The sequence below is a fragment of the Lingula anatina genome, chromosome 3 (assembly GCF_051362555.1).
Source record: "Lingula anatina isolate TDL-2025a chromosome 3, LinAna3.0, whole genome shotgun sequence".
Lineage (NCBI taxonomy): Eukaryota > Metazoa > Brachiopoda > Lingulata > Lingulida > Lingulidae > Lingula > Lingula anatina.
This window is the reverse complement of record NC_141769.1, coordinates 26,064,297-26,075,762: the sequence shown is the minus strand read 5'-3', so window position 1 is coordinate 26,075,762 and position 11,466 is coordinate 26,064,297. Positions and strand designations below refer to the sequence as shown.

Genomic DNA, 11,466 nt, shown 5'->3' with positions numbered 1-11,466 from the left:
GTTAATATCCCTAACAGATAATATAATAATTAATGATAGCATATGGAAGTGATGCCTCGGATCTTTGAATCCGAGGATTGATCTATTGGATGATCTCCCTCCTGGGGGAAAAAAGACATCATTAAGTAGTCAATAAAACCTCCCCCATAAAAAATGTAACTATGGCAATGGCTGAAGTGGTAATTAGTCTTTCTATCAGCCAACAGATCTAGGGCTAAGCTCTTTACTTAAAAGTAGCAAGGTGAAAATACATGTTCCAGAGTTATCAGAACCTACCCAACTCAGTTTGCACCTGGCACAGGTAATATATCTTTCTAAAGCCAAAGAAAAACCTTATCGGCTAGATCACCCATAACAGCATTCAGGTAAACTAAATTTTGACTTCATTTCAGGCAGCAACACCAAGTTTTCTCGAACACAACAGATGGGACATACAAACACAAAAATCAGAACCTTGTGAAAAATGCAAAGTTATTTCAGGCTTGGATGTGTTAAGCAAATCGTGACTAGAGACTTCAGCTTTTACTGCAAACAGTTTTACTGACCAATGTGAATGTTATTCAGACTCATTTATAAGAGAAACACAAGCCCTGTAACCTCTATACTTAACTTTGCCTTTACATGTCTACAATTTTATTACTCCGATCATCTTGTGAAAATACGTAAATACTCAGGATAGGTTCCAGCAAGTTAAAGAGTAAGGTTGTGTTGTGATAATCAAAATAACTAATAAAGAACATTTTAGAATTTGGAAAGATAACAGAAAGTATTTAGCCAAGAGTATTCAAGGTTTTTACTGTACAGAAACTTGAGTCACGATAATCTGTAGAAGCTTTCAGATGATGTAAACAATTGAAGATATATAATACATATATATTACTGTCTGACTATTACTATCACTATTTCTGCTTATTATTTCTGCTTATTGATCACCAGATATTCATGGGTATAGTAATACCTATTATTACGTTGTTAATAATTGGATCTGTACCGTTTTGAGCATTGAGTATTGAAAACACAATACACTGTTTAATATATGCCACCATTAAATATTAAGCCCTCAGGTCAGTAGGATCCATCAGAAACCTCACCATTTTCACAGATACTACACTGTACCTCATGAGGCTAAAACAATTACAATTTTGATGCTCTATCTTTGGAAAAGTGAATTGATGAGGTCATTCAATTCAAAACTAAATCTGGCATTTCATATTCAATTTGCTGGTCAGTTGAGACGAGAGGCCTGTATTTTAACTAGTATGCAATGGAAATGTGGTCCATTAACAGGCAAGCTGTGATGGCTTGACTCGGTAGCTATCCTCATAAACGTTTCTAATCATCCTCAACACTTCGAACAACATGGGACTGAACGCGATACAAATGGCAGTAGGCGGGACAACGTGGGAGTTCAATTGGCTCTCCATGGTTAGATATTGTAATCAAATGACTGTCCGACTGCATACAGATCCTTCAATAAAAGTATCTTTTGCATCTAATAACCCTGTGAAATCATGCTTTATATAATCAAAGAAGGACGATTTCAGTAAGACTAGAAGGATGAACTTTTATTGATTTCATGCAGACATGATGATGTTATTTGATATGAAATCATGCACTTGTACCGTTCAATAACAACATCAACATGGGTCAAGCGTCCTTCACAGCCAGTCTCAGTACCTTCAGATACCATATGAAATATCGATTGCATATTTGATTTACTGTTCCTGGACCAGCAGTTCACCAGAAACCAACCTGGAGAGCTAATTGGTCTACTGGCCAGCAGTCAGACAATGCGCCGAGTTCTCGATTTTATACATAATCAGGTGGGGTTCTTATGACATAGAGAGGCAAAGGACGTTGACTTACATTCAATTTGTCTCTGATTGGCTAACTGATAGAAATGATGACGCATCTGTGGTCTACTTCAAGTTGGCTGACAACTCTAATTGGTTGTGTGTGGGTAAAAACCTCCATGGCACAAATTACAAGACACCTTGCATGCAAGTGAAATGTACAGATAATTTCTATTGGTCAGGCCCTATGGAAAATTAAAACAGACTGATTTGATGACAGATGAGAGAAAAATGGTTACAGTATTTTAATGAAGGAGCAGTTTGTGTTGAGCCCAAGAGATCAGTCAACCAAAATATTGCCTTTTCATAAAAGTGTGGCATTTAGAATTCTCATCTTATAGCTTGCTCTCTGCATAAATGCTATAGAACATAAGTAACTCGTATTCCATTTTAAATTCTTTTATGACATACTACCTTTCGAATTTTGGTTCGTAAAAAATTATCTTTCCCACATTCAAAAAAATAAAGGCTTAGAGACAGCTGAGCTGTTACATGGTAGGAATATCAACACAGTGGGAAAAAAAAAAACATTTAAGTTACAGTAATGCTTAAATTTCTGTAAAAAGGAAAAACTTGAAGATTATCAAATATAGATTTATGAATGTGTGGACACAAACTTCATGTGACTGTCCATGATTAACTGTTCCCTTTTTCAGTGGCCATTTTCTTCATTTACACTTTGAAGACATAAAAGAATGACATAAATGACACCAAATCGATACAAGACACCATGCACCCAAATAGCCTGCAGGATTTAACAATGCATTACAAATCACACCATCTGTAAAATTCTTGGAACTGATGAATTATTTTGCTTTCCTTTGTCAATAACATCATGTGACCTCCAGGAAATTTCTTCTATGATTTCCGACAATTAATCAGCTTGACAAATTGGTGATGAGCCACATAAAACCTTCAGATGATATCCGGATTCCAATTCCAAAACATGGCATTCACATTCAACTAAGCTTTATATGAACAACAACATCCCATCTTCTAAGAACCAATAGTGTGCCTTTTATTGGCAAGACGCTGAGAATTAAAAGAGTAAAAAAAAACTTAAGACGGAGAATTATGAAATGGGAAGATATATGATATCAACAACTGGGTTTCTATGAACTAGACAGTTTTACCAATGCAACAATCAACAACGTATTAGAGGACTACTTTGTGGAGAGAAGAATTGATTTGCGTGTTTGCAACGTGACAGACAGTAAGATCACATTCCATGATTAAGCAACTCATGAAAATATGTTTGTGAGACTGAAAACCTGTACATATGTGCTGAAACACAAGTTATATCAGTATGGTTGAGCAGAAAATTGGTGGGTTGAGTGGAAAATTGTTACATGCTTGGAACACTGGAAATGCTCCTAATGGAAGGGGATCATTAAGGTGGTCTAAACATCACAATTATTATAGCAAAGGAAAGCGCAAAGCATTGGACGTAATCTCAGAAAATATTCTGACAGTCAAAAAAGGCCAAATATTCTATTCTATCCTATGGCCATTTTCTTGAAATTATTCCAACATTACTGAAGGGTCTCATAATACTGTTAAGAATTTTTGTTTGTCTGTATGTGCTTAAGCAAACCAATGTTAGAGGAGTGAGAGCTTCATTACATTATCACGTCTTTGTCACATTTCGATGCAACACAAAAAAACAATGGCAAAGAATATTTCCCCTCAAAAAGAAAATTATGTCATAAAGAATGAAAACATTCTTACTTTCCAAGCAAAAAATAAAGAAATCAATATAGCTCCTTACATTTCCATTAAACATTCGTTCGTACAACGTGACAGTGCTGACCTTCCAATATTAAGTATAACATTACGATCCATCATTTCATAACCGGAGGCCCATACACTGCATGCTAAAAAGCTATTCCTTTGCACCTGAGCCTGGAAGATCTAACGGGTTCTGTTCACATAAAGTTCACATAATAATCTTAAATTGTTTTTGTGCTACTGCTGCTGCTGCTGGTGGTTGCTCACTTTAATTCAATCATTTAGCCATGTGAAAAAAAAAAAAAAACAGGTCTTGAATCATATTTAAGAGGTATATTTAAACATGCTTGAGTTTCATTTAGTTTTCCAAAAATTGTTTGGGAAACCTTTCACTGATAATATTTTACTAACAAAAATCCTGTTTATGATTTCTTTTTGACTGGTACTGAATAAGTTTTGGCATACAATACTACTAAGGCTCTGTACTAACATAATGCATCCACTACAATTCATCCAATCTGCATTAACCATTGTTTACCCTGCAATGTTGACTATTATTTGCCCATTCAGTGTTGACAATCTTCACATACTGACTACAACGTACCCTGTGTTGACTATGATTCACTTACCCAGTGCTGAACATGAGCCACTTACCCAGTGTTGCGCAGAATGTTTGCATTCAATGTTGACAATGCTGACTACAACTTTCTCACCAAGTGTTGACTACAATTCACTTGGCCAGTGTTGACTACAATTCACACAGCGTTTCACATAATTTACCTATTAGTATTTAGTTTTGACAATTATCATCATCATCAACATCATCATCATCTTCCTTTGCCCTTGTTAACAACATGTTGACTACAATTCACTCAGCCAATGACAACCACAATTCACTCAGCCAATGTTGACTACAATTCATTTACCCCTTGTGGACATTTTAACCAAATCTGTTCACCACAAATCTGCTGAACCTCTCAACAATAGATCTACTTTTCTAGCACACTGATTGGATGGCACCAAGTTATCTGCAATTAACACTACTAAACCAGTTCTAAACTAAATCAGGACTGATGCTAAAAACATAATGCGATTAAACCCACACACACTAAGCAGCCTAACATTCAAAACCCTACAGGATTTGCCAACAACATGACGTGCCAAGCAAACAAGAAGAAAAATATGTCTTGAAATCTTTCCCAGACCAGCCTCCCAGGTTTCATAACTTCTAGTCTCCCTTGGCACATAGCTTGAGGAAATTATATGTAGGTGCATTCATGTTGTGCAATTACCGAAATCTGGTCCATGTAATATACAGGTGAGTGCGTGATATGAATTAGTCACCTGTTAAATATCACATTTCTATAAAAAAAATCTGACTGTACAGTGTCCATAAAAAATAGATGGCTAAGGAATCTCTCTCTATATATATTTTCTAATCTACTTAATTTTCTATACAATATCCTGGTCTACAGGACCAAGTGTTTCTGCTTGTTAAAGGTATTTTTTGCCAATTTGTCAAAAAAACAATAATTAATTGATAAACCAATCACTTTATCAATGAAAAATTTAATAAAATACAATAGATGGTTATCATAGTTTGTTGACAGCCTACCTGCACACCATAAGCCTTGAGTATATCCGTCTTGCAGATAGGACAACTCCGCTGTTCCAGTAGCCATGGATCAACGCAGGACTTGTGGAACATATGCCTGTAGGAGAAAACAATATACTAGTACTGAGATTATGTTTTTAAATATAACATTTATACGACAGACTAATGCTTCTCTTTTCAGCCATAAAGCTGGAATGATATGGTCAAACCAAAATTATTCTGAAGCATACTGTAAAATATCTTTAATGGTCAAATGAGAAACAACTTATTTATGGGAATAATTTCTGCCAGTTCAAACCCAAAACAAAACATTAAACTGACAGTTAGAGGCAGGGTCCACCAAACCATCATTAGTAACCAGTTCTCTTTACTATATTTACCTGCATGCTAAAATTCCTTTTTATTCATTAATTGTTTCCATTTCAAACAACTTCCATCCAAATGAAACATGTCTTTCACACTGTCATATATTTGAAAAATTTAAAAAATATTGGAAACAAACTAGGTGTTGACTGGTCTGTCTGTCTGTTTGCGTGTCTGTCCGTCTGTCTCTTGCTTGCCTTCCTTCTTGCTGGTTGGTCTAATTGCCAATCTTACTTCCTACACTACTTGAATACCTTTTTAATCTGTACACATTTAGTCCTGCAGCAGTATACTCTAAACCTATATCTGGGACGAGCATTAATCACATGGCCTTGTTCTCCTTCCTGTACCTTAATCATTCAAAGAGCCATTAAGTTTCACATAGTGCCGTTGATATATCTTACGAAAATCAAAGCAATTCTTGCACTTCATTATGTTCTCTAATCAGGTTCATTAGTCAAGTGTTATATTGTGGATGGAAAAATTGGGACCTCTTTCCCAGTCATGCTATTTCAAAGTCTAGACTATAAGAGACATATTACCGTGCAAAGAAATATCATCATGCCACAAGAACAAAATTAAAACACTGCCTACGTTCTAAGCACGTCAATACCTCTGGGATCCCACAACAACTCAGTACTTCATTTCATTTAGCTTTTTCACTACATTTTGCCAGACCACTTCTTTTTTCTGGTAGAATATACGAGAGAATGGCTTAAGGATTTTTTTAGAAAATGTCCGTCTCTCTCTCTCACTCTTTCACTAACTTTCTACCTCTCACACTGTCTTCACACACATGCATGCACAGACTCAAGTACACAATCACACAAATGCACACATACCCATTCCTTCTCTTTTCTCTCTCTCTTTCACACACACACACACACACACACACACACACACACACACACACACACACACACACACGTGTGTGCAGACACCTTTTTAGGACTTTTGCCATTATGCCATCACTGCACTGGACACAAAGCTGGAGAGGTCAGACAAAGACCATCATATATAAATACATATATTACGGGCATAGCGCTAGCAATTTTTTTTTCTTTTTTTGCTTAGCCAAAGCACCACTTTTTGCCAATTTGTTATCCAAATGGTTATCATTTGACTAAAACAAATCAAATCAAGCCTTTTTTGTTTAGCCAATTTAAGTCAGTTTTAGCATGAGGCTAAATTGGTGAGTGTTAGTGTTATCCCAGTACAGCTATATTGCTAGTCTCAGTTACCACATGCAACAATCATCTCTCAACATCTCAGGTGCAATTACAGGAATTATCTCGTTTCGTTTCTTACATATGATACTCTGGTAAACAAGACTAGGTGGATTTTTATCACATGCAATAATGGTTTGGGTAGCAGGTGAGGAAAAGTCACATCTTATCCAACATAAATATAAGTTAAACAACATGGAGTGGACTGGCACAGCATACAAAGTATCACAATTAGCAAAATCATAAATTGCATTCAAAACAAAACTATTACAAGTAATAATTTCAGTGAAAAAGAATTTACATAATCAACTGGGTATGAACCACCTTAACAGATCCTCAGACTTTCTCTGTGGAACCTGGTCATCTGATGGTGCAATTAAGACCACATTTTGGTACCAATGAGCCTTGTGTGAACAGGCCTTATAAGCCGATTAGCCATTTGCAAATTCGAACTTCATATTTGTGAACACAAATGCCCAAATTAATGACTCAAATCACAATTTCATGAACATAGAATTAGCAGCCATGAGCACAGCGCTACAAACCACGAACTCCTAATCCAGTAAATCTGCATGTATAAGAGATTGTTCAGAGCGCATTACTGCCATATTAATAAGCGGTATGGATAGTCAATTATAAAAATACATTAGTTTGATTTTCTTCATGATTTTTTTACTTACTTTTGTTTATTTTTCTAATGATAAAGGAAATGCATGGAAAAGATATTTGCGAGTTGGCGAATCAATCTTTGAATCAATTTTTACTTGTGTCCTAATTGTCATTTGTGGAGCATCATTATTTATGTGCTTGAAATTCAGTCAATAAGGCTCTAGCCACTATATTGGGCCTTGGTGTAGATGTCAAGAATCCTTTGGATTTCTTCAAAGAAGTAGAAAGAGGAGTAAAATGTCACTCTTTCTGGACCAGGAACCTCTGAATCCTCTAACGTGCAGTTTCTTGCATCTTCCGCCATATTGAAAAAAAGGTCAGCATTGAGAACAAGAACACGTATGTGAACAGCAAGATACGGGAATGAAAGTTGGCTTAACAGTGCTTTTTGATACAGTGCTCTTATCCGCTAATTTTTTAATTTCATGCCATTAAATTGTGATTCCAGTCATTAATTTGGGCATTCGTTCTCGCAAATCTCAAGGCTCGTGATCGCAAACAGTACTCGTCATTCATGAGGCCTGGTGTACAGGCCTGAAAAGGAAATGTCTCAGACACGCGCACACACAAACCCAAGCTCACACACTCTACCTGCAAGGAAGAATCCTGACCACCTCATGAGGTCTGTAGTTCTCGATGCACACTGCACATTGCTCGTACTCCGTCTCCGTTTCCTAAAACATAACATATTCTCGCATTAAACGTGTGCTAAAATGAGTTGCTTATGAAAAAAAAAAACTTTCATCGTGTCAATCTTTTTTTCAACTACACCATTTTACTGAACTGTATCATATAACTATTCATATTCACACAGCAGTAATGATACTTTTTATTATCAAAATGATGAATGTGTGACTCCTTCAGTTTTTGTGTTGCTTAACCACATGCAATAAATAAGAGATGGCTCGCACCAGAAAAGATGGCACAACCAACCTTTTTAGTAGTCTATCAATAACAAAATTTCTACATACAAATTTGTAGTTCTGAACTGAAATACGGATACTTAATTATTATTCTTCCTATTTTTACTCCTTATTGATCTTAATGGCCTAAGTATTTGATAATAACCACATCTCCCATCACTTACAATCATATTAACCCAACAACCATTTACACATGATATACGATTCCCCAACTCAATAAGCAAGGAAGGATATAGGCAATAATCTCCGCTCTGGATAGCAAAAATCATGAAATGAGTTCTTTTCCCTTTGCACAATCAGACTGTTTCCTCTAATAACCTGCCTGGCATTTAGATTAGAACATGCTTTCCACCATTACGTCCTACATTGCCATTAACAGTCTCAACCTCAACTTTATTCTCTCTTTATCGACAAATGCATTGTACTTTCAAGTAGCATTTTAATGAAACACTCCATCCCAACATGCAATTCAGTCTTCATTGACATTTTATCAGAGAGATCTTTTGAGGAAACAATGCTTTATCTTTACAAAATATGATTTCCAGGCCTCCCATCTTTTCAAGATTCACCTAACAAGCACTTCAATTCTTCTGTCAACCCCTTTTGACTTGTCCCATATGAGGACACCAAAGGTGGTACATTTTTCACTTGCCAATTTGACAAAACATCTGAGAATGCTACACCTGAAACAACACAATAACTATACTTAATACATCTTTTTTTTTAATCTGAAACCTGTAGCAATTAAAGATGGGCAGGCCTACCTTAGGAATTTCTAATTCTCCAATTATTAACAGCTCATGATGGGAAGCAAATCTAATGCATAACAGTTAAACCTTAATCAAACTGGTACTTGGCAGGACGAGAGAGGGATAAGCTTTGCCTTCTATGATGAGGGAGGTTTAAACAAAACTCTCTTCCCCCTAAGATGAGCCATATAAATTATGGCCATCTATCTTCACTAGAAACAGGACTTTAAGCATGTTGGAAACGCACTTCTCCATAAGGCTAGTACTTGACTAAGACAATTGCCTGACTCAATTCATCCTGGTTAACCCATACACTAAGGCAAGTTAATTAATTCTGCTACCTACAAAGTTTTTACCCAAACAGGCCGACAGGCCACGCTCAACACAGATAAAACTGAACTAAAAATCCTCTAACTATTGTCTCAAGAACACTAGAATGCTTCACAATGGGTTCAGTATTATCATGGTAGGCCTCTCTTTGGATCTGGTTATCTGGGAAGTCAGGGTTATTTCATGACTTAGGCCCCATTCCCACAGATTTTAGATTGATCTATCCCTGTGGGGAGTCTCACTAGATTATTGTCAGCTTAGCCGGCTTAAGCGTTTGTCCAGCCTACTAAAAGCTGTAAAGGGGTAATTAACTACTGTGCACGCTCGGCTGACATCAATTTAGCGTGAACCCCCAGGGAGTTAGGTTGATCTAGATGGATCGACCTAAACCTATGGGAATGCAGTCTTAGTTCTGTTGTGAGCGTGACCATTAATTCCTGTTTCTCTTACTTTATCTCCAGACTTTAGGGTGCGCACTGGGATTTTCTGAATAGCCTTCTTGGCAGCATTTGTCAAACGGCGCTGAAATATCAAGAAAAAATTAGGATAACAGAAATTATCAGAATGACCCATTTAGTAAAAAAAAAAACATGGACCTGAACAACAGGTCGTGACAATTACACATAAATGTACTTAAATGGCAGTTTCATTGTCTTATTGAATAATGTGCTTTAGGATTTGTGGGTCAGTGGTATGCACTTATTGGAAAACTGTTGAAGGCTTCAGCAACAATCATTTATGTAATTTTTTTATCCTATAAGTCCCACACCACACGTCTCCTTAAAGGGAACCTAAATTCTTATTATGAAAACAGGCCATAGACGTGAGACTTATAGGGCATTCAGAATGAAAAGAGCCGAGTGCTAGCAAGGCCATGACCTAAATATGGCGGACCTACTGAGGGGGACTCTCGCTGACTGCTTTCAGCATAACTGAATGGCTATGCCTCCGCTTGTCCTTAAGTAAAACACAGAAAAGCTGGTGTGTATACGAGTACGTTGGATACAAGAGGAGCCGCATCATTCTGTTAAGCTGAATGCAGTCAGGGATAGTCTCCTCAGAGTTGGACCGCATTCACAGCGAGAAGAGCCGAGGCTCAACAAGGCCAAGACCTAAATATGGCGGATGTACATGGAAGGAAAACCGACTAACCCTTTAATGGTCTCTCCGCCTTTCACATGCCTCCCCAAGCGTCGTCCCAATGAAGCGGAGATTTAATGACTGTACCCCTGCAGGGATGGCGCGTGGGGAGGTATGTGAGAGGCGGAGAGACCATGAAAGGATTAGGCAGTTTTCCTTTCATGTACGTCCGCCATATGTAGGTCTCGGCCTTGTCATGCCTTGATGTGAATGCGTTCTTGGATTGATACACATAGCCCACTGGTGTCTATGGCAATGGGGTGTAATAATGCCATTTGAATCTATTCACATTTCCATGGATCTCAACCTAACTTTTGACATGAATTGGACTTAATACTCACCGTCAGCCTTTCCTTGGCATGTGCATACCTAAACCTTTGCACATAGTAGAAAATGAGCCAAGCCAGGGAGATGATCATCAGGACAATGAAGGATATAGAGACAAAGAGCACAGAGGTTCTGTTGACGCCCTGGTTAGGTGACTGATCCTCCTTGGTGCCTACGCTAATGTTCATTGTGACTCTGGTGTTGTTATCCACAAGTGCTGCCAACTTTTCCCCATCTTCTTTCTTGATGAAGATGGAAACCACATCATTCACTGAAATATACAGGAAATTTTAGATGAATATCTTTTTTTCAATGAACTATGACACTTCTGTAGCTTGATGATGGCATGTGTATTTTACAGTGAAAAACTTGGTCTCAGGTACATATAACGCACGATGTGAAAAAAAAACTAACTTTTGCACATAACTAGCAAAATATAAGATTTCACTGCTTGTGTTTCAAAAACTTCTCATGGTATAATACTATTTTTTGTAAGGTTTTAAGATGAAATACCATCATGACGGTTTAGCACTGCTTATCGCT

General features: G+C 37.2%; 1 protein-coding gene across 4 annotated transcripts in view; it reads right to left on the bottom strand.

Moving 5' to 3' along the window:
* The window catches only part of LOC106178106 (RING finger protein 150), a 32,043-nt gene that overhangs the window by 6,845 nt on the left and 13,732 nt on the right, over positions 1–11,466 (bottom strand). For all 4 annotated transcript variants that reach the window (XM_013561154.2, XM_087007521.1, XM_087007520.1 and 1 more), the window contains exons 2-5: positions 10,938–11,194; positions 9,907–9,978; positions 8,046–8,128; positions 5,197–5,293 (exon numbers count right to left, since the gene is read on the bottom strand). In XM_013561154.2, the coding sequence (XP_013416608.2) occupies positions 5,197–5,293; positions 8,046–8,128; positions 9,907–9,978; positions 10,938–11,194 (509 nt within the window). The remainder of the gene's footprint in view (positions 1–5,196; positions 5,294–8,045; positions 8,129–9,906; positions 9,979–10,937; positions 11,195–11,466) is intronic.